The 23,816-nt window shown below is 44.1% G+C and overlaps 1 protein-coding gene across 1 annotated transcript; it reads left to right on the plus strand.

Annotated features, from left to right (window-relative positions):
• The first annotated feature begins 545 nt into the window (after positions 1-545).
• LOC146805561 (zinc finger BED domain-containing protein 6-like) lies at positions 546-17,436 on the plus strand. Its single transcript, XM_085623810.1, has 3 exons — positions 546-710; positions 2,328-5,742; positions 17,316-17,436. The coding sequence occupies exons 2-3, from the start codon at positions 3,086-3,088 to the stop codon at positions 17,434-17,436; spliced, it is 2,778 nt and encodes a 925-aa protein (XP_085479936.1). The 5' UTR covers positions 546-710; positions 2,328-3,085.
• The last annotated feature ends 6,380 nt before the right edge of the window (positions 17,437-23,816 follow it).

A 23,816-nucleotide genomic window follows, 5' to 3' on the forward strand; every position in this document is an offset into this window, starting at 1 on the left:
CGAACAGGAGAAAGAGACCGCGAACACGTCATATCCAACGCGACAGGGACAAAGAAGAGAACGCGATCATATCGTTTTCGACACGCCGGCGGAAGTAATGTGAAGCTCGAGAACTCAACAACGTAAAATTTACAATTTGGAGAGGAATATCGGCTCTAGCAGCATGAAACCATCTGCAAATACTGATTTTGGATGAAAAGAACTCCTTACATTCACATTTGGCTTTCCTTTTTTGTGCAAGGAGTCATTTTTTTACAAGGTGGAGAGAGGGAGGAAGTGACACAGAATCTCCAACTTCCTGTTCCTGTCCAGCAGGCTCCTCCCAGTGCTTTGTCCATCTCCTGCTCATTCTGCCTTTGGATTTGGAGCTGGAAAGATCACTCTTTTTGTCTGCTGCATCATTGCAATTGGATTTCAGGATTTTTGGAATAGGATATTTTACAAGTAAGTGGTTGTTGTGTTTGATTGTGGGCATTGCAGTTGTTGTGTAACTACAATTTATTTTTGATAATTAATTAATTATCATCATTCCTTTTTTTAAATTTTTTTTAAAATTTTGTGGGTTGTAGTAGTAGGCCCGAGCTAGCCATGGGCATGGCCTCATGGGTGTGTGTGTGCATGATGAAGCAACTGTTCCTTTTGTTTTTTGAATATATTTCATTTTCAAGCACATTTAGGGCATGGATGGCATTGGATTGAGTTGGGGAAGTGTGTTTTTTGGGGTGGCTTTGCTGATGTTGTTGGGCCTGGCCATGTGGCTGGTGGCCATTTTGAGGCCTAGGCCTGCAAGCTTGCCTGGCCTTGTCTGCCAACAGGCCTGCTTTTATCCACTGCTACCAGAGCAGGTAGCCACAGCTTTAGTAATCTACTGTTTTCTGTTTGCTCTGTTGAATTTAGACATCATTTAGGGCATGGATGGCATTGGATTGAGTTGGGGAAGTGTGTTTTTTGGGGTGGCCTTGCTGATGTTGTTGGGCCTGGCCATGTGGCTGGTGGCCATTTTGAGGCCTAGGCCTGCAAGCTTGCCTGGCCTTGTCTGCCAACAGGCCTGCTTTCATCCACTGCTACCAGAGCAGATAGCCACAGCTTTAGTAATCTACTGTTTTCTGTGTGCTCTGTTGAATTTAGACATCATTTAGGGCATGGATGGCATTGGATTGAGTTGGGGAAGTGTGTTTTTTGGGGTGGCCTTGCTGATGTTGTTGGGCCTGGCCATGTGGCTGGTGGCCATTTTGAGGCCTAGGCCTGCAAGCTTGCCTGGCCTTGTCTGCCAACAGGCCTGCTTTCATCCACTGCTACCAGAGCAGGTAGCCACAGCTTTAGTAATCTACTGTTTTCTGTTTGCTCTGTTGAATTTAGACATCATTTAGGGCATGGATGGCATTGGATTGAGTTGGGGAAGTGTGTTTTTTGGGGTGGCCTTGCTGATGTTGTTGGGCCTGGCCATGTGGCTGGTGGCCATTTTGAGGCCTAGGCCTGCAAGCTTGCCTGGCCTTGTCTGCCAACAGGCCTGCTTTCATCCACTGCTACCAGAGCAGGTAGCCACAGCTTTAGTAATCTACTGTTTTCTGTTTGCTCTGTTGAATTTAGACATCATTTAGGGCATGGATGGCATTGGATTGAGTTGGGGAAGTGTGTGTTTTTGGGGTGGCCTTGCTGATGTTGTTGGGCCTGGCCATGTGGCTGGTGGCCATTTTGAGGCCTAGGCCTGCAAGCTTGCCTGGCCTTGTCTGCCAACAGGCCTGCTTTCATCCACTGCTACCAGAGCAGGTAGCCACAGCTTTAGTAATCTACTGTTTTCTGTTTGCTCTGTTGAATTTAGACATCATTTAGGGCATGGATGGCATTGGATTGAGTTGGGGAAGTGTGTTTTTTGGGGTGGCCTTGCTGATGTTGTTGGGCCTGGCCATGTGGCTGGTGGCCATTTTGAGGCCTAGGCCTGCAAGCTTGCCTGGCCTTGTCTGCCAACAGGCCTGCTTTCATCCACTGCTACCAGAGCAGGTAGCCACAGCTTTAGTAATCTACTGTTTTCTGTGTGCTCTGTTGCATTTAGACATCATTTAGGGCATGGATGGCATTGGATTGAGTTGGGGAAGTGTGTTTTTTGGGGTGGCCTTGCTGATGTTGTTGGGCCTGGCCATGTGGCTGGTGGCCATTTTGAGGCCTAGGCCTGCAAGCTTGCCTGGCCTTGTCTGCCAACAGGCCTGCTTTCATCCACTGCTACCAGAGCAGGTAGCCACAGCTTTAGTAATCTACTGTTTTCTGTTTGCTCTGTTGAATTTAGACATCATTTAGGGCATGGATGGCAGTGGATTGAGTTGGGGAAGTGTGTTTTTTGGGGTGGCCTTGCTGATGTTGTTGGGCCTGGCCATGTGGCTGGTGGCCATTTTGAGGCCTAGGCCTGCAAGCTTGCCTGGCCTTGTCTGCCAACAGGCCTGCTTTCATCCACTGCTACCAGAGCAGGTAGCCACAGCTTTAGTAATCTACTGTTTTCTGTTTGCTCTGTTGAATTTAGACATCATTTAGGGCATGGATGGCATTGGATTGAGTTGGGGAAGTGTGTTTTTTGGGGTGGCCTTGCTGATGTTGTTGGGCCTGGCCATGTGGCTGGTGGCCATTTTGAGGCCTAGGCCTACAAGCTTGCCTGGCCTTGTCTGCCAACAGGCCTGCTTTTTCATCCACTAGGATCAGAGCAGGTAGCCACAGCTTTATTGATCAAGTGTTTTCTATGTGATCTGTTGAATTTTTAGACATCACCTTCCTGAGAGTGTAGTGTGTGGCTGTACACACTACTAGTAGTATAACATAGCTCTAGTTAAAAAAAAGTCATAAATGGCTAGACTATCTTTTGTTTGCACTAGTACAGTACTAAGTAACTGAACCACAAAAACAAATGCAACATTTCACTGATGTTCTTCTCCTGTCTTCTTTGCTTTTAGGTGCACAAAAGACAGAGTAGGAGGTGTCATCGGCATCACCTGGCTACCCGTTGTACTGCCAGCCAGACAGAAGTCCTGCTGCGCATCACGCCCACGTGTGACCAGAACTTGTTGTGCATCTGCCTCCTGCCTGACATCGGAAGAAGATGGCCCCAAAGAAAGGTACCAGGTCCAGTACCAAGAAAGTTGCTGGTGAGAAGAAGGAACAGAAAAAGGAAGTGCCATTAACCACGACTGGTGGTGTGCCGGCCAAGGTTTTTTTTGGCACCAAAGCGTTGTCCGGGAACCAAGCTGGGAGCAGCACAGCGGTCCAGCAACCCCACCAACCTAGGCCCAAGGGCTTTACTGTCGCAGAGGTAGCCAGTCTACTAACGGGCAGCGATGTTGAAGAAATGTCATTACCGCAAAGTAGTACACAATCAAGTTCAACGCAGGCGCAAACTCAGCAGATCAGTGTCAAGCCGCCGCAACCAGAACAGCAGCAGCCGCCGCAACCAGAACAGCAGCAGCCGCCGCAACCAGAACAGCAGCAGCCGCCGCAACCAGAACAGCAGCAGCCGCCGCAACCAGAACAGCAGCAGCCGCCGCAACCAGAACAGCAGCAGCCGCCGCAACAGCCCACCATGGTAGTTGTTGCTCCTGACGTAGGGGCATTTCAGGAAATCGAGCTTCCTGCAGACAAAGTGGAGCGAAGTCAAACCACTGTTTCAGAAGATCAATTGTCTTCCAGACCACCAGCAAGGAAAAGGAGGCTTAGTCCATCATCTTCTTCTTCAAGCCCCGCTTCTGATGATCGTGATGACACTTGGGTCCCATCAGCTCGGTCTGAGAGTGAAGTACACCACAAGACATTGCTTCTGAAAAGGAAGGTCCCAGAAAAACTTAGAGTTATGGAGGTAGATGTAGAAGAGGGGGGTGATGATGTTGATGAAGACGAGCCAGTCATCACGCACATTACTCCCGCCCCAAAGGGATTGGAGACCGACATTCTCACCCTATCCAGAAAGGCTGCTACTGAGCGGGATGTAGCACGGATCTCACCAACACAGGTTACACCACCACTACCTCCAGCTGCCATATTTTGCAAGGCCCGGCAGGGACCTACATCCAGCTCAACCATCTCAGTAGGAAGTGGTAGTAAAAGTCACAGTGTAGGTGGACAGGGTCACATATTTTCAAGCACCCCCTCAAGTTCATCTGGTGTTGAAAGTGGCACATCCAGCAGTGCCAGAAAGTTCTCCTCCCCAGTTTGGGACTTCTTTTCTGTTAGCGCCAAGGAGGAGAACGTTGCTATATGCGCAATTTGTCGGCAAGGTGTTCGGCGTGGTGAGCTTGGTACAAACTATGGTACCGGAGGACAAGCAAGTCATCTAAAAATACACCACAATATCGTGTGGGAGGATCACCTACGTAAGTTAAAAGAAAGTAGGAAAACTAAACCCTTTGAAGTTGGTCAGGAATCAGGGAGCGATATTATTGTGGTGGCAGGTGAAGAACAGGGAGGCATTTCTAGCCCTGTCTCCAGTAGTGCAGTCACTGCAGTGGTAACGCCCACATCCTCCTCAGTAACATCAGAGTGGCACCGCAGTAAGAGCCATACTCAGAGTGTGGGTGAGACACCAAGGCGACCGGCGAGTACCTCAATGAGACAATCTGTGTCGTTGAGCCTTAGTGGGTTAATGAAAACAGCACCACTAAGGAAAGTAAGCCAGCCTACCACTGACAGCATGTTTAGGTTGGAGGGGCAGTTCCAACGCAACCACCCAACGGCACGATTGTACAATGCGAAGCTGGCTAAAATGTTAGCGCTGGACCTTCTTCCTTTTTCATTTGTGGAAGGGGTGGGTTTCCTTGAATTTGTGTCTGCCATCTGCCCGAAATGGAAAGTTCCCAGCCGGTCCTATTTCGCAAGAATTGCTGTTCCGGCACTACATCATGATGTGCTGGAATTGGTTGGTCACGGTTTGCAGCAGAGTGCTGTGCACAATATCCACCAGACAACAGACATGTGGACCAGTTGCCAAGCCACAGATTACATGTGCATCACTGCACACTGGATCTCTTTTGTGGGGGTTAGAGATCAACTATCTGCACGAGGTGTTGTTGACACAGCTGCGATTTTTGAAGGTACTCGGAAACATGCAACTGTAGCCATGTTCGCCATGGAGAAATCTCATACGGCTGAAAACATTTTAGAAGAGTTTCGCACCAAGGTTTTGGAATGGCTGCGGCCCAGAGGGCTTGGTATTGGTTTTGTTGCCACAGACAATGGCAGTAATGTACTTAAGGCCATGGAACTTGGTTCCTATTTCAGGGTTCCGTGTTTGGCACACTGCATAAACATTATAGTGCAAGACTTTCTGAAAAAAGAACCCATAGTAAGCAATTTACTGGCCATCTGCCGAAGAATATGCACTCATTTCAGCCATTCTTTTAAAGCTCGGAAGCAGCTGAGGATCATCCAACGTGACCGTAGGATGCCAGTCAAGGCACTCATCCAGGAGGTGGCAACACGTTGGAACTCAACGTATTACATGCTTGATCGTCTGTACGAACAGCACAGGTCACTCAATGAATATGTCTGGTACAGAAGCAGTGATGCTAGTGTTAAAGGCATGACCCTTCAGAGGGAGCAATGGACCCTAATTCAATGCCTGACTGAGATGCTGTCTCCTTTTGAGGTCTTCACACGTGAAGTCAGCAAGGAGGACTGTACAATGGGCCAAGCTATCCCATTGTTGCAAATGCTAGAGCATGAGCTGAATAATGTGTCTGAATCCTACAAAGGTGTAGAGGACAGAAGGCAAGCCCATGACTTGGTGGAGAGCTTATCCAGGCGCTTATCAGAAAATGTAAGGATACAAAATAAAATTTTGTCACAAGAACATTACATTTGTGCCACAATTCTGGATCCACGTGCAAAATTAGGACTATTCCTTTCTTTTTCCGACAATGATGTTGCCCGCTACAAAAGTTGTATAGCTGAAGCAGCCATGAAGTTTGAAAACGAAGGGCTGCTAATTAAAAGCCCGCCACATCAACCCACAACAAGTACTGATACTGAAGCAGGCCATGCAGAATCAAGTGCAACTTCGTCGGCTGAGGGCAGTGCGGTTGGCTCACAATCGCAACACTCACCATCACCATCGACTACAAAAACAATAACTGGATCATTCGGCCGAGTACAATCATTATCAGATTGGTATGTAAAGATGGGCCTTAAGCACAGTGCTGATGCACAGAAAAAACAGCACAAAAGCTTACCAGCAGCAACCCTGAACATTGAGCTGATGGTCCAGGCCTATCTGGACACCCAACAGAGGTGTACGTTGATCAAAACCCAGTGCAGTATTGGTATAGGAAAAGGTCTGAATGGACACAGCTCAGCAGGCTGGCGATAAGCTATCTGGCTTGCCCTGTCGCAAGTGTCTCTTCCGAACGTGTTTTCAGTGCTGCTGGTTCCATTGTAACCTTGAGAAGGACCAGTCTATCTCCCAAAAACGTGGAGAGGTTAACAATGATCAAAATGAATCAGCACTTCATACCACCGAATTACACAATGCATGAATCAACAGAGGAAGATGAGGACAGCGGCTCAGGTGACGGAAGTATTGTGTCAGATGATTACCTACTACTGGAAGATCCCCCAGAGTTTGAGGACGAGCTATACTTCCCTGACAATTAGGCTCGCACTTACTGTCTTCCTCCCTTTTTTCCCCCTTTGTTTGTGTCTGTCGTTCCGGTTATAAACTTGTGAATCGCAACAAATGCATTATCACCATCTTCTACTCTTCTAATTTAAGATACAAGTTTCAGGTGTCTGCCATTTGACACTACAGTCCTCAGAATCCAGCTCCTCCGCTCGATCATACTGCATTTCCTGCTCAATTCCATTTCCCTCATGAATGATGATTGGATGATGGTAACAACAAATTCAAACTTTCCTCGTCCTTCCAAAACAAGTGGACCATGAATCTGATGACTTCTATAGCTATCCTCCTTCAGAGCCGAGAGAGACTGGCCATTAACTGAAAATAAGATGCAACAGGTAATGATTGATGCCATGCATTGGCCGCAGAATAGCAGACTGAATGATGTAGATTTTGTTGTGTGTGTTGCGCATGAATGAATTGATGTAATTGTGCACTGCCACTAATCAACATTCTACAGAACACACTAATTTTCCCCTTCTTGCAAACAAGAAATGTGTACTTCTCCTGCATCTTGGTGATACATTGCTTTTAATTCAATACAGGAAGGGGACTCACTCAATCTGCACAATGCAAATGACTGTGACTTAACAGCACCGTCCATCATGATGATGGCGAAAGAGACGGCCTGCAGCGTTAACAAGATGAGATGCAACAGGTAATGATTGATGCCATGCATTGGCCGCAGAATGGCAGACTGAATGATGTAGATTTTGTGGTGTGTGTTGCGCATGAATTGATGTAATTGTGCACTGCCACTAATCAACTTGTTACAGAACACACTAGTAATTACTAATTTTCCCCTTCTTGCAAACAAGAAATGTGTACTTCTCCTGCATCTTGGTGATACATTGCTTTTAATTCAATACAGGAAGGGGACTCACTCAATCTGCGCAATGCAAATGACTGTGACTTAACAGCACCGTCCATCATGATGATGGCGAAAGAGACGGCCTGCAGCGTTAACGAGATGAGATGCAACAGGTAATGATTGATGCCATGCATTGGCCGCAGAATGGCAGACTGAATGATGTAGATTTTGTGGTGTGTGTTGCGCATGAATTGATGTAATTGTGCACTGCCACTAATCAACTTTCTACAGAACACACTAGTAATTACTAATTTTCCCCTTCTGGCAAACAAGAAATGTGTACTTCTCCTGCATCTTGGTGATACATTGCTTTTAATTCAATACAGGAAGGGGACTCACTCAATCTGCGCAATGCAAATGACTGTGACTTAACAGCACCGTCCATCATGATGATGGCGAAAGAGACGGCCCGTTAACTTAAGATGAGAAGGAACAGGTAATGAATGATGACAATTAATGGCATGCATTGGATACCTGACTCTGAGCTATTGGTCTTTGTGTTTGCGTTGTTTGTTGTGCACAAAGTGATGTCAAAGTGTACTAGTGGTAATCTATCTTTCTGTACACAATAAAGAATGACTCAAGTCAGTAATATTTATATTTCTACTCCTGTTGTGTTATAAAAATTACACTTGTACTGCAGGCCGATCTCCAGTCAGTCAGTAGAAGTATCAGAGCTGATGATGAAGTCAGGAGGATGTTTCATGAGTGGCATAAAACGGAAAAGCCTAAAGGTAAACACGTCAACAACAACCACAGCACACCCAAATGTCTGTGTAGAAGTTGAGTAGAGTGTAGCGGTGGGATGACTGCAGTGCATTGATTTTACTAACTTTAACTGTAAAATGCTATGTTTGGAATGGATAATGTGCTTTGCGTTTGTCCAACTCTTTGAGAGAAAAAAAAAGGACTCTAAAGTGTAAACGTAGGATGTGCTAATGGTAAGCACTGTGGGCCTGATCTCTCCTGTTACTGTTGAAGGTCTATGCTGGAAACAGACTACAGTAGAGATGATGCATATGCATACATGCCACCTCGGAAAGTGTTCTTGTTGCACTACACCATCACTTGTGCATTTGTTTTCACTTTCTTTCTGAATATCCCCTTTGGTTTTCAATCTAAAATTACAGGCCGTGCCTTGTCCAAAACTTTGTAAAACATTACAATGCATATTAATTACCTTACCAATCAATCACCTTTTTATTCCAGCCGGGCAGTGGCGAGTGGCGAGGCGACACACCCAAGATTGATGGACGAGAGGAGCAAGAGGAATGCCGAGATGCAAAAAACCAGTCCACATTTTTGACCAGGATAAGACAGTAACAGTATCCACTTTTCACTTCTTTTAAATAATTTGATTAATATCTTGTATACATTCTTTACAACAGTGTGTTCTTGGAGTTGTTATTATCAATCATCATTACGTTTGCTCTGTGTTTACGATTCTTCACTACCAATATTTAAAATTTCTATTTGCTATCTGTTAAAGTATTAAGGCCGGAACAGAACAAGAAATAGAAGTGTATGTAATCCGGGTCTCATCATCATGCATGCATTGCCTTTTTCTCCCTTAACATATGGAATGGATATGGTATGGTAGTCTTTAATGATTGTCGTTTGTTTATCAATGTATGCATACTGTTTTTCTATGTCAAACCTTTCCCAAAATCCCCCTTCCCATCCAATCAACGGACCCTAACCCTCTTCCCCCGGGCTGTGTGACTTATTGTCGAGGTGTAACTAAATTAAATGTACACCAATACTTAATCACACACTTGCTGGGGCGGATGTGGTGAAAGCAACACTACTTCAATTTCAATGCAGAGCGATGATCTTCTTCTGCTTGCCCACCCATGAGTAGGATATTTCAGAGGTTATTTTATTTAACAAAGGAACATATACCTCAGCATGAATTGCCGGCATTGATTGGATTTGTTTGTTGTCATTCCTCATATACAGCACTAACTGTTAGACTGTAGGCATAGTCAATTCGACAAAACTATAGTTTGTAACTCTGTCTAGTAGGCTATCCTCATAATAACCAGCATTCAGTTTTTTTGTCAAATATTTGAGCATATAATTGTTGCTCGGTAAATTCTGTGATGTACTTCATTCAACTACTCCTCTAACAGTCTCTCAAAGGCGATTGACTATCTCCTTTTCTTTTTTTGGAAATGCTGCCACCCTGCCAGTGTATACTACTACTACTATACTACCACCACCACCACCCCAATCATGGCATGTATGAAAAAGGAAACCATCTTCACCATGCAGCCAGTGCTGTGCCACAGTTGGACATAAACATCAAGCACCGGTAAGAGAGAAGTTTGGGGGAGGCAGAATTAATAATGGACATGTTGTCAATGATTTCAGTTTCAAACACCACTCCAAAGAATGCATAGTAGGACCAGTCAATGAGTGAGGTGTGTCGCATCTATCTGTTTGTGTCTTATACAGTCAGCAAATTATTGAAATCAAACACACGCTATGGGCGGCCATGCACCAGCAAGGAAACAGTGTGATGTAAAACAGTTACCCCACCTACAAAACATTAACAACATTGCATGTAACATAGAAAAATATATTTAATTGACCCTAACAAATAAACTAAACCCACAAAAGCTGACCCACCCACCTCCCTAACCCCAACGACTGTCCATAGAAGTAGAGAACGCCCAAACGAGTGAAGAACGAACAGGAATTAAAAAAGGGGCAGTGACAGGGACTAACTGGTGGGGCGGGACTGGAGGAGGACACGCATCTGGTCCTCTAAATGGGCGACGCGGCGTCTAAGGCCGCGGCAGTTGCAGCCACAGTGGGGGGGGGGGCACCGGAGATGACACGGTGGCGGCGGGCAGCCGCCAGGCGGTGGCGCCGTACCGCTGGAGGGCAGTGGCTGGGGCCCGGGGCACTGGAGGAGGGTTCAATAGCTGCAGCAGTCTCCTCCTCCTCCTCGGCTAGGACCACCAGCCGCCGGTATTCCTGCTGGATTGCCTCCAGCTTCCGGCGCCGTGCCTTGGCGGCCAACTCCTTACGGTTGAGTTTCGGAGTTGCTGTGTATCAAAAAGAAAAAAACAAGACAATTGTAAAATATAGTCTTAATAAAACAGTAGGACAAGGTAATTATTTATACACATAGTGGCATGGTAGAGTAGCACTATAAAATAAAGCACAGTAGTACATAACATTTTAAATGTCGCCCGTCCTTCTTCCTTCCACCTGTCTTACACTTTTTAGTTGAACAGTGCACCAGGTGCTCTTCTCCATAAAACTTTCAAAGCGGAGTTGAAATCAGATAGATGAGGACATTGGTTACTCAATACTCCGGCTCCTAGTCCTATACCAATTAAAGGGAATTCTAGTCTTCTAGTTCACTCTTCAAACGTCCCCAAGAACTCATACTTACTTACAACATCGGATAGCGGGCGGACTTTGTCCGCCCGCCATCCGACTGCTAAAAAGGGTGGGGGTCCCGTGGGGACAATTAATTAGGATGATGCGCCCGGCACAGTGGCGGGCGCACCCTGTTTTTTTAAATTTAAATTCTGGTTGGCTTTGCTGAAAGCAATGCTAAAATGTTGTGCTGCTTTTCCAAGCACAACATGACGGGCCTCGCACGGAGCCTGTCACGTTTTGCTTTGAAAGTCGGGGGGGTACCATAGCATCGGTAGGTACCCTCCATGGGGGCCCCCAAGCATATTCTGCAATGTGTGCATGCCTTTCCGTGGCGGACGGCAATGCCGCCACGCAAAGGCATTCCAAAATGCAGATTATATGGCTGCCGGTTGGTGAGAGAGACACCACCGCCATATTGAACCCTTTTCCGCCTGGACATGTCTGAATATTTTCTACAGGGATGGCGGGAGGTTTGCCCCTGCGGTGACGGCAGTGAATTCCAGCCGGCCCGGCGGGGGCAATACGCCCACCATCCTAATGGGGCCCTAATTCACAACTGTACAGTATACATATACATACAGTACACCTTTGCAGTGAGTGTGCTGTCAAGTTCAACAATAGTTAAAGATTATGAATCTAACTTACCACCGCCTGCCACTGGTGCTGCCACTCCCCCTCCGTTGCTATCTGCAACTGCCGCATCCTCGCCCTCGGCGTCTCCTTCGCTGGCCCCAGCAATGGTGGTCAGTAGTGCGCCTAGAAAACATTACACATTTATTAGGCGACATATACACCTCCCCCCTATTGATCAGTAGCAAGGTTGAAAAATGAGTTAATACTAACATACATCACTAGTACAAATCAGGTAGTAGTAGAGTAGACACTAAGTTATATGATCATTGTAGCATTTGCTTGATTAGCCCTAGCCATGCACATGTGACGTTACCTTTACCTTGCAGCTTCTTAAGACACCTTTGAGCCCACATGACCTGCCTCACACTGCTACTGTCTAGTCTACGCGCTGCGTACAAGCGGTCAACAAACATTAACAAGCCACTTTTTTAGGAAGAACTGGTGTACTACTGTTACTGTTAGTCCATATTGCTTATCCATAGATGCTACACTTTTTGGCACGGCTGAGAAATGCTTGCAAGTTGCAATATACTAACGCACACCATTTCTTTTTTCGCATTACAGACGCAAGATTCCCTTCTACGAACCAGAGCTTCTGAACGATGCACCAACTACCAGTACTAGGTTCTTCTGAGGTGAGGGGTCCCTTCACTCACATCTTCATTTATAAATGTATATAAACTAAATTGCTATGGGATGGTGGTGCTGCCTTCCACCACTGTTCAGTTATCATGATTTAATTCCCAACTGTATAAGTGTAACAATGTATATTGTTTTAATGTTATTGATTTGCCGGTTGGTGTTGCTAAGAAAACAGTGTACAGACCTTCTCAAATTGAAATAAACATTTTAAACTTACATAGACTTCGTGGTATTTGGTGTGGAGTGGACTAACTTACACGAGTGAGCAAATTAAAGTAAGGGTGTGCATGTGAATTGCTTCCATGACAGAGGTTGGGTGTTATGTTCTGGGTTGTCTACTTGTTGGTTATCTTGGGGGGAGGGTTCCGAGACCTAATAGGTATGACAAGACAGTACTATAGTCAAGCAGTGGAATTGTGGTGGGTGCGGAATTTCTGATTGAGGTGTGCAAGGAAGGTCCAACCTACCATCACCAACATCCTATTTTCTGGTGCAAATGTATGTGCAAGATCCCTACAACAGTGGTATGTCCTATAGGGTATCATATCAAAATATTAAGAAATCTGGTAGGGCTGTTGTTGCTGTGAATTTTCAAAGCCTCAACATCAATAAGAGTAAAAGTAGTACAAGACAACGACCCAACGGATTGTACGAGCTACTGGTGAATATGAGTTTTATATTACAACCTTTCACAAAGAGTGGCACTGGCCAACTGGGCAAGACTAGCTACTACAGTACAGACAGACAGACTGATAGTATGTAGTAGTACTCAGTCATCATAGCGGAGGCAGGGATAAGCTTTTTGAAACCGTACAGATCGAAGGATAATTGGTGGTAAAAAAATTAGCATTTGGAAACACACTATAGTTCGGGAGAAATGGGGCAGTAAAAGTTATGGAATAAGAAATATTATTAAAAACAAGAAGACTTACTGGGGCCAGCAGAGGAGCCCTCAGCGGTGTCCTCCTGGTGGTGTTCCTGTCCCGCCGACTGTCCAGTCCCTGTCGGTCTGCCCCTGGGTGCTGATGGACAGGAGAGATATAAGAATTAAGAAAGAGACAAACATTGATGGATGGTGTCAAACAAATACAATATTTTTCAACAACGGTCAAAAAACACTTATGTAAACAACAATTGCAATAACTACATTGACCGATCTCATCTGGTCAACATGTAATATCGTGGGATTCGCAGTTCGACTACTTAAGTTACTATTTATCAACAGTAATCCATTCTTCCATTCTGATTCCAGAAAACTAAGTTACAAGTAAGCCTAAGTATTAGTACAACGTACCACCCAACCTAGCCCACCTATTCCAGGCATGCCAATTGTACATTAAGTATGCATTTCCACTGTATTCCTCAACAATGTGTATGATCCAATCATGGAGGACACATGAACATGACTACATTTTTTGTATACACCAAATTTTGGTTTGATTGATGCTGATCTGCTACTGCTAAGTAACTGCAAAGCCTACCTCCACTCATTGAACAAACTAGAAAAGGTTCTAAAGACTGCCGTACTAGCAGCACGTCACGTAACTGAGTGAGGGGGTCATCACGCATACCACTAACCAATTAGAAGCTCATACAAAGTACCTAAACCTAAGTATCAATCCGCCCCTATCTATTAGTGACAGGACAAAGTAAGGAGTGGACGTGAGTCACTGTAGCATTACGTAACTTAATTTCTCTAAAATAAACTCGTAAAGAATCACGCTAAGCAAGCGCAAACGCAAAGCTGCAAACAAGTAAGATTAGTAGTAGCGCAGAAGAGCACCTGTGTCATAATCACAGAAGACTTTTAAACGTTATTAACCTGGAATGTATTGTAAGCAGCAACATTCTAGCTGGTTGGAAGGAAAAAAAGATATTCGCAATATATAACATAGAGCAGAAGAACAGACACAAAGTTGTAATAATTAAATAGGTACTCACCAAGCCCCGGGACCTCCACTCCTAGCAGGTCCAGCAGGTCCTGCTCACGGTCCAGGATGTCGGACCACCGGTGCGTCAGCTGTGCCTGGGTGCGCCGGACCCCAGAGATGCGCGACACTGCCCGGCGCACCTTCCCCCACCGCTGCCGACGCTCCCGGAGGCCGTACCCGGACCCAGGCCTGCCACCTGCTGCCAGGGTTGAGGGGAGGTGGCGCTGCACAAAGAAAATTAGTGCAGCCAACTCCGCCTCCCCAAATAAGGCCCGTGCCTGTACCCCTTGTGGGCGCCGCCTTCCGCAAGGAAGGCGGTCGCGGCTCTGGCTGCGCCGGCGAACAGCCCTGCCCTTGGACATGGTTCTGGGGACGGGGCGGGAAAGAAAAGGTAAAATAAATAAAGGAGTAAAGGAAATAATAGCTGGCAATACAAAGAGAAAAAGTAGCTAAAAAAAAAAAAAAAAGTAGTCAAAAACCAAAAATATAGAAGCAGGAAAATAGTTAGAGAAATAATAAGTAATAAAGATCCAAAAAAAGTGGCTATAAACAAAGGATTGAAAAGATTTAGGGAGGATTGAAAATCAGGCCCCAGAACCATGCAATAGAGTGGAAAACAAGATGGCCGCGCCCATTGCGACCACGTGCGCAAGTTCGCGCGATATTTTCTCCCCGAGCAAGCAAAAAGCAACGCGATCAAGTAAAAGCGGTCGCGAACAGGAAATATCGACCGCGAACATGCATTGCGCGACCCGGAACAGGAAGTAAACATCGCGAGAGGGCGGGACAAGTGAAAACAAGATGGCCACGCCCGTGAGCAAACGCATGGGTAAGTTGGCGACCCGCGATCACGCAAAAAATACCGCGAACAGGCGGCAAAAAACTTCCGCGTCTTCGCGATATTTCCGGCGTGTTTGCGGAGATTTTCTGCATTTTCGCGATAATTTGCGGAAGTTAATTCCGCAAATTCCGCCCACCCCTAATCATAATCCACTTACTACATCATTTCATTAACCCACTCAATTTGTTAGTCCTTATTAAGTTTATAATTATATGCTCACTTCTAAGACTAATTGTTTAGGGTTAGCATGACATATACCCAATCCATCTATATTTCTAGAGCACATGATAAAATCAAATCGACATTTTTATAATTTGTCTATGAGATTCCATTAGATTTGATCAAATTAGGGAGTCTTTTACTTATATCATTGCACAATTTATAAAGCTCTTCCCAAACCACGAATTCAAACAATAGAACCACACCCACACTGGTTTGACGTTACCTGCTTTCAGGCCAACAGGGGCTTACATGAGGCTCTGACTAGAAATGTTAAGTTCATAGTCAGAAAAGCTGTCTGACAGCTCAGCTGGTAAAGGCTCTGGGCTGGACAATGTGCCAATGTGCCGATGGACCTCTTCAAATGCAACTTGCACATATGGGCATCTTTTTTAACAAACATTTTTAATAACCGCTGTTTCTCCAATTTACCCCCCAGGCCCTGTCCTCATCAATCATAGTACCTATTTTAAAAAAAGGAAATAGATTTGAATCAAGATGTTATAGGCCAACCTCACTCATCCATTTATGAGTGAAGATTTTTGACAGAGTTATTTTCAACAGTATGCAGGAGTGGGCTGTCTTGAAGAATATTTTGAGCCCTTATTATTATGGCTTCAAGGAGCATCTAGGCACTAGGGAACAATGCCGGAATCTTAACCTATTGATTGGCAAGTATACCAGGTGCTGCCAGCTTTATTTAGCATTTATTGACCTCTCTCGTGCCTTAGGCAGGGTAACATACTCTAAACTGTGGCACTTTCTACTGGATCTAGGCCTAGATGCTGTACTAGTCACTTTTCTTGCTAATTTGCACATAAATTTGATGGCGAGGGTAAGGTACCGCCCTATGGGGAAGCTAATTGAACAGTTAGGGCCTGGACGGGGTGTTTGGCAAGGCTGTATATTGGCTCCTTTATTATTTATTTCGTTTTGCTACAAAGTTGTGCTGATGTCCCCTTGATAAATGGATCTTTCATCCCACGGATGACGTGCAGTAAAAGATCCACTTTTCTATGCTGATGACACAGTGCTTCTGGCTCATACCCAAAGGGCATTTAAGGAAGTTGTTTGCATCCATTACTGACTTTATGTCCAGCCTAGACTTGAGTACCAAGTATTTTAAATCCCAGGTAAGTCATGTGGACTAGGCAGTTCGCACCTATGCACATGCAACATAGACAGTAACACATTAGAAAACTTTCATAGTTTTCCCTATTTGGGTATTGTATTTGATGCCCCTTCTTTCTAAAAGCTTAACATTTCAGCGTAGCAGCAGAACTTTATTCAATCTATCGGTGCCCTCCTTAAACTGACACCTACGCTGGGGGTAAACCCGGTGCTGCCATTCTTGAAATCTGTAAGCACTACTGTTTACCAATTGTAACACATGTCGGGGGATATGCTGATTCCCATTCATTACAAATTGAGGAAAACCTTTTTTAAGACTGCTTTTGTCTGTGGTGGCAGTAGATCGTTCTCCCACCTTGCCGCCAAGACCTGGAACACCCTCCCCATCCACCTACGGCAGACCCAAGACCTTCTGACCTTCAGAAGACTCCTCAAGACCTGGCTTTTTGAGCAGTAGCAGCATTCCCCCCCCAGCTCCTTGAGACCCTCACGGGTAAGTAGTGCGCTTTACAAATGCTATGATTGATTGATTGATTGATTGATTGTGCCACCATATGCATCATGGAATGAATTATCTAATGTACTACATTACATTGGAACTGTTATTGTTTTGAATCTCTTTTTGGTTAAACCTTCATGCTCACCTTAATCAGTCTAACATTATGGATTGCCTAACTTGCTATAAGTGGGTGTGTGTCCCCTTGACTGATGTATGTCAAAGCAAATTTTGCAAACCTGGGCCATTCGCCATGGTTTCAGAACCCTTCATCCATTGTGAAAGAGGAGAAACGACATTTCTAGAGCCACCTCAAGGATTAAATAGGGGTAAAAGGGGTAAAGGAGAGGGGAGAGCTAGAGAGAGAATACATGTTTCAACAGTTACACCTCCCTTGGGGAGCGAACAATATTCATCTAAATTTGCCCTTACAGGCACCGCCACTGTTCCTCTTTCCCTGTGTACCCATTTTCGCACAAAATCACGTATTGTTTATTCGCCCACAGCAGGGAAGTCGTCATCGGGCACCCCAGACAAGTCCATCATAGTACCACTAGTCGAGAAACTCACAACACTATTGTTGTCCTGGAATATCGCAGGCCTCAAGGGATGAACTATGGACCATGAGTGGGTGTCCTTCATCGACATCTATGACATAGTCATCATGATAGGAAACATGGGCACTGGAAAAATCTTTAGATCAAGGTATTGTAACTATGGCATAGAAGCCATTCCCTCTAAAGCTGGTCGCCCTTCTGGCAGCCTCATTGTATGGGTTAGGAATTCCATGGACCTAACTGTCAAAACTTTACCAACCCATAGTAATGACATTCTGAGTCTCTCTCTGAGAAGCCACAAAGGAACCAAGGTTGACGTTTACAGCTTCTTTAATCGTTCATCTCTCCTCAATCAGGAATGTCCCACATTACACCAATGGTCTTCCTTTTTGACCTCAAGAGATGTTTGCTGTCCCTTGGTTATCACAGGTGACTTCAATGTCACCTTTGAGCCGTTGGATAGCTTATCATCTGTCTTTAGTTTGAAAGACTAGGCCAGAGGCATTCTCCCTTTTGAGATTAAACCCATTTCTTCTTGGTCAAAGGAAACAATGCAACTCTTCACTTTAACATTGAAACATGGTTCTCGTGCATGGAATGGGAGGTTTCCGTCAGGTCTAAAGTGTGCTCTCACATTTTCACAGGGTTTCAGTCTCAGCAGAATTGATTATGTCTTCTGGTATTTAGAACTATGGCATGTAGTAGTCAATTAAAAAACAAAAAACTTGCACGGATAGTTAAATTGGGAGGTTCTTTTCCCTGGAATCTCAATCTTCTGGGTCAGAAGTCTGAAACTGAGGTGAGTGTGAATAACAATAGGAAGTCAATAAAATAGTCTAAATTATTAATTGACACAACCTCCGTATCTGCCATCTATAATGCACTCATTGAGATCCTTAAATCACTTATTGATCATCCAGTCGAAGGTTTGTTATTAGATTACCATCCCAATCTGTTTAATGCCCTAAAGTCCCACTGTACTAAGGCCCGTAAGGCCAAAACCTTACCCGGGCAGCCCTTGTCGTGGTACAGTGAAAAGTGCTGTCAGGCAAACTGCACGCTAATTGAAGCCGTCAAAGAGGTGAGCATGAGGGAATTTGAGTTTTCCCGAAGAAATTACAAACCACTGACCACCAGCATTCAACAAAACTGGGGTGATACAAATTGGCAAGCCCTAGTTGAGGCATCCAATAAAAATTATCCCCAGAAGTTCTGGCTTATCTTTTCACATGGATTCCCCTGTTCTGTTAGCCCATTGGAATTATCAATTCAACCCCAACAATGGGTTGATCATTTTTCAGACATCTGTGCTCTTCCAAACTTAGGCTTGGATGCTGCTGATCACAGAGCCCGGGAACAGGGAACTGCATTCAAGACTCCCCAGCTGCAATTTTGTCTCGAAGAAACCCTCCAAGCAATTGCAGATAAGACCCCTGGGAAGGCACCAGGCCCTGATAGCATTCCGGGGGACCTGTTTCATTCAGAGCCCCAGGTGTGTGGTTTCTACATTAGTAAAGTTTTTAATATTATACAGAGAGCTGGACCAGTCGTGGAATCCTGGAAAAATGCTGAGATCATTCTAATCTTCAAAAAGGTAGATAGAGGTTCCCCAAACAACTAAAGGCCCATTAGTCTTTTAGATAATTTAAATAGATCTTCTGCTGTCAGATCCTGGCCAAATTACAGATCTGGAAAGATGAGGCAGACATCCTGATCCTTTCCAGGCGGGATTATGCTCCAGGGGCAGTACAGTCGACCAACTTTTTCAATTCGACCTTATAACGTCCAAAATCTAGGCTCTCTAGGGACCACCTCTATCTGGCCTTTGTGGACCTCAGGGCAGCCTTTGACCTGTTCCCAAGGCAGCACCTTTGGTCCACCTTGGCTGCTGTGAGTACTGATTCATCTCTGCTGGACATCCTCTTAAGACTCCATAGTAACACCACAGCGCAGATTAGATGGGGTCCGGGCGGTGATTTGACTGATCTCATCCCAGTGCAATGAGGAGTAAGGCAGGGGTGTGTACACAAACCCACACTTTTTTCATGATATATCAATGGTGTGGTTTCTTTTCTAGTCGAGTGTACAAACAACTCTCCGAAATTAACTGGCTTCTCCACCCCAGTGCACTTATTTGTGGATGATACTCTTCTCTCTCGTGCCCAATCTGGACTCCAAAATCTTTGGATCAAATTCCAGGAGTTTTGTCTTATCCGTGGGCCGGAGGTTAATACCTCTAAAATGAAGATCATGATGTTTAACCCGCATAAATCTTATAGAGTGAATTTTCATCTGAATGGCGAGTCCCCCCACGTAGTAAGTAAATTCGACTACCTGTGAATTAGTATTGATAAGAGAAAGTCATGGAAAGCTCAGACGGAAAAAAGTTAGTCATTTCTCTTACACTCTGCCTCTGCCATTACTAAGAAATACAGAGCAACCACCCCTAATTCAGTGTCCCAAGCTATCGAGGTATATAGGACAAAGGCCCATGCTGCTGCTCTATCGGGTACTGAAGTCTGGGGTTCTTCCAACATTAAAGGCCTGATCATTAAAGAAAACACATTTTTGAGACCCCTATTTAGCCTTCCGCAGAGCGCACCCTCCCTCGCACTTTTCTTTGACACAGGACTAAAAAGATGGGTGACCTCGCAGTGTTAAAACTGCTTTTCTATGGGGTGAGGATGTGATTGGTTCCCGAGCCTCTCCATTATAGGTTAGCTTTTGAGAACATTATGCACCATAGAAATGCTCACCTCTTCCCCTACCTAAAGCATGTAGAATTCCATCTATTTGACTTGGGATTGAGTGACTTTTGGAGTAACCCCTCATCAATGGCGGCAGACACAAAGAGTAGAGTTAAAGCGGCCTTTTAGGATAAGAGAATAAACCAAAAAGTGAGCCCTGTGGGGGCGGTTGATTTCTTTTGGCTGTAAAGTCCTCTCTGCCAAGGAAGCTTGCATGGAACAGATTCAACCACTAATTACGCGTATATTGTACATTACGTTTAGACAGGGAACGCTACATGTAATTAATTTCACACATAGATGGAAGTGTCGTCAATCCAGTTCCCCAAACTGTGATATTTGCAAACATGCCCTTGAGGACGTTGAACTTGTTCTTTTCTTTTGTCCTGCTCATGCGAGACCTAGGCAAAGATAAGTCAAACCGTTGTGCACTCTCTGGGGTGTGAGGGCATACCAGGTGGCTTACCATATTTTGAGATGAGACACTAGCCAGGCAGTCGTATTTTGTGTTAGTCAATACATCTACACTGTCTGGCTATATGGTAAAAAGCAGGGTGTGTTCCTAAAACTGGTACACCAGCCTTTACTATAGACCAGTTATCTTACTTGTGTCCCACTACAGTTGCAGGATCCACGTGGGTTGATAGATGCTGCATCGTATTTTCAATAGCAATGTGTTAGCTGCTGTTTTATTTAGTAATTTTTTTTTTAGGATACTGCCCTTTTGGTCACTTACCATCTAAAAGCAGAGATTGACTGTTTCTGGGGACATCTTGCTTTTATTTGTTTTAACTAATTTTTCTACTTGTAAAAATTGTTTTATGATCTTAACTATTTTATCAAACTAAAAAGTTTTTGATAATTGTATTAATTGTTTGTCCATAATGTTTTTGTACGCGTTTATGGTTTAAAGAACCAAAATAAAGCAGAAAACTGAACTGAACGACTTTCCTGATCTATTTACATCAAAACCATTGAACTGAAAAAATCAACTATAAGGCAACAGGTGACCCTACAAATTTGCTGTGACATTGAGCCTTTTCTGGAGTTGATTCAGGGAACCTGAGAGTGAACATTACTCTCCATTTTAGGTCTGGCACTGTACAGAGATTATTGTGTATCCCTTTAGGACATTAAAACCTGTCAGGCATCTCTTTCTGCCCATGTGATGGTATTTCCAACCAGACATTGTTGTATTCACCTTCTTTTGTACATATTATAAATCTTTTACTGTGCGTTTTTTATTACCTCTATTGAAAATGTATAAATGTATTGTGCTTTTTACAGACACTTTCCGATAAATTTGTATGTTTTGCTATTGACTCATTTTTAAAATCTTCAGTATGTTATTGAAACTCAATGTTGTTTTTATCTCATCTGCTTGCACTTTTTATGAGTGTCTCTGACACCCAAAATAAAGTAGTTATTGATTGATTGAGTGACTCTTAAGAATTGGGCAAATTGAATTGAGGGATTAATTCCCTCATCAATAGTTTGGCTACTGCCATGCTGTCTGCTCTCCTAGTTGGGTATTGTGAGAAATTGGGTTGTTGGTTGAGTGGGATTTAACCCTACTCGTGCAACAGCTTCAATCCTTATCAGGGTGAACCACAAAAGTCACTCAATTAACGTATGCTTAACCCTCTGGCAGCTTGGCACAAAGCAGTCAGGCTTAACTTAAAGGCAATGTGTAAAGTATTTATGCAGAAAACAATAACAAAGGGGGGGGAGTTAAGAGGTATATAGGTAGAATCTACCTCCTGTATAACTTTTTATAAACAATGTGATTCTACCCTGTAAAAGTGAAACTTATTTATTAATTTGTAGTTTTTTAAGTGACACTAGATAAAGTAAAGTGCTCCATGAATTGTCATGGGAAGGCACTAAGTGTTTTTAAAATACCCCTCACACACTATGAATTCCATGGTGTCATGCTTCATCATAGGGGTCTTCCCGTCCCTCTACGGGGCGGGGCGTGCTGCAACCAGCGAATACACGGGAGCACTGTTGTTTGTGAAGGAATAGGCTATCTGTAATGTGAGAGTGGTAGGGTTAGTGAATAGTTACAAAAAATAAACAATTCTCTGGCTAGTGGAAAAAACAAATGTATTCATTTGCCTGGCTGAGAACATTAAAAATGGGGATATGTAGGGAATGTACCTTAATTAAATACTCCCTACTGGGTCAACATGTTTCGTAAGCAGTCCCCACTGCTTTACTCATCAGGACCTAGTTTGATCCCTACTACACTTGAATATAATACTTGGTTTATATCAATTGTATGCCTATTTCTCAAAAAAACAACACAAAGGGTTCAGGATCTGGGAGGCACCTCTTCTCTTGGGGATCAGAAACAGACTCCAGTAGAAGCCAGCAGGTCTCATACAGGTCCAGTTGCAGGTCCAGGCAGATCCATTGCATCAGGTCAGCTGGGCAGTTGCAGGGAGACCTCTGGAGCTTGTTGTGTCCCCGTAGCTCAGAACAGGAGGTCAGTCAGCTGACCCTGGAGTCACTTCTGCCTGGGATGAAGGGTGCAGGTCCAGTCTTTGTTCTCAGACAGCAGGCAGCAGGGCAGACATGAATTATTTCATTCTTTCTTTTCTTCTTTTTTCTTTTTTCTTCTCTTTCTTTCTTTCTTTTTGCCTTCTCTTCTTACTTCTTTCCTTTCTTTCTTTTTTGCATCGTTATTTCTTGCCGTCTTTACTTTTTATGCTTTCCTTCTTTCTTTTTTGACTTCTTTCCTTTTCCTTCCTTTTGCCTTCTTTACTTCCTTTTTTCTTTTTTGTTCTCTTTCCCTCTTTTGTTGCCTTCTTTCCTTTTTCTTTCCTTTTTTCTTCTTTTTCAATTTGTTCTTGCTTTTTGCCTTCTTTCCTTCTACCCTCTTTCTTTCCTTCTGTTTTCCTTCTTTTTTCCATTCATTCCTTCTTTATTTATTTTTTCCTTCTTTCTTTTTAACTTTTTTGTTTTTTTCTCTTCTCTATTTATTGCCTTCATACTGTTTTGCCCTCGTTCCTTCTATCTTTCCTTTTTTTGACTGCTTTCTTTTCTACATTCTTTTTTCCTCTTCTTTTTGCCCTTTTTCCCTTTTTTGTCTGCCTTCCTTCCCTTCTTTCTCAAAGTCAGACCTGGCAGCCAATTCAACCAATGGCTTTTTTAGGCCTTTGTTAGCCAAGACCTCTTGATTTTACTAAAATGATGCACAATCTAATTACTTATAGGGGCTTCAGGGAGATGTCATCCATAAGTCGTCATTCAAAGGCTTTTCCCATCACTCCATCAAGCATCTAGGGGCAATGTAAGCCCACTTCAGCCGTAAACTGCCTTCACTATGAGCTACGACATGCCGCACTTTTGCAACGTGCGCATCCAGATACAACGTATTTCTCTTCATTGCTGGGTGAACTATGGTAATGTGTACTTTTTTGAGGCAAAAAAACTCCTTTGCCTTAAACCATTTTTGTTTAGATTTAGTGAGTGCCTGGCATCTTCCCAAACAATACATTTTGCAAAAAACATTACAAAACAAAACAAGAATTACCAAAAGGCCTGTGGCCAATGCCAGCCCTTTTGGCTTTACCAATTCTTTTTCACAGTTTGTAATATATAGCATAGCATATGTAGCATAGGCGGAGATCTCTTGATGGATTTAAGCCACCCTGAATATTCGTGAGGCAAGCATACAAATTTGCAGAAGTATTCGGTA

The sequence above is a fragment of the Triturus cristatus genome, chromosome 8, assembly GCF_964204655.1.
Source record: "Triturus cristatus chromosome 8, aTriCri1.1, whole genome shotgun sequence".
NCBI lineage: Eukaryota > Metazoa > Chordata > Amphibia > Caudata > Salamandridae > Triturus > Triturus cristatus.

Bases quoted from the DNA above. Each gene is read 5' to 3' on its own strand.
- LOC146805561 (XM_085623810.1), top strand. From the start codon at position 3,086: ATGGCCCCAAAGAAAGGTACCAGGTCCAGTACCAAGAAAGTTGCTGGT. The intron at 5,743-17,315 runs GCAAGCCCATGA...ATTCGCCCACAG, and splicing joins AAAGGTGTAGAGGACAGAAG to CAGGGAAGTCGTCATCGGGC.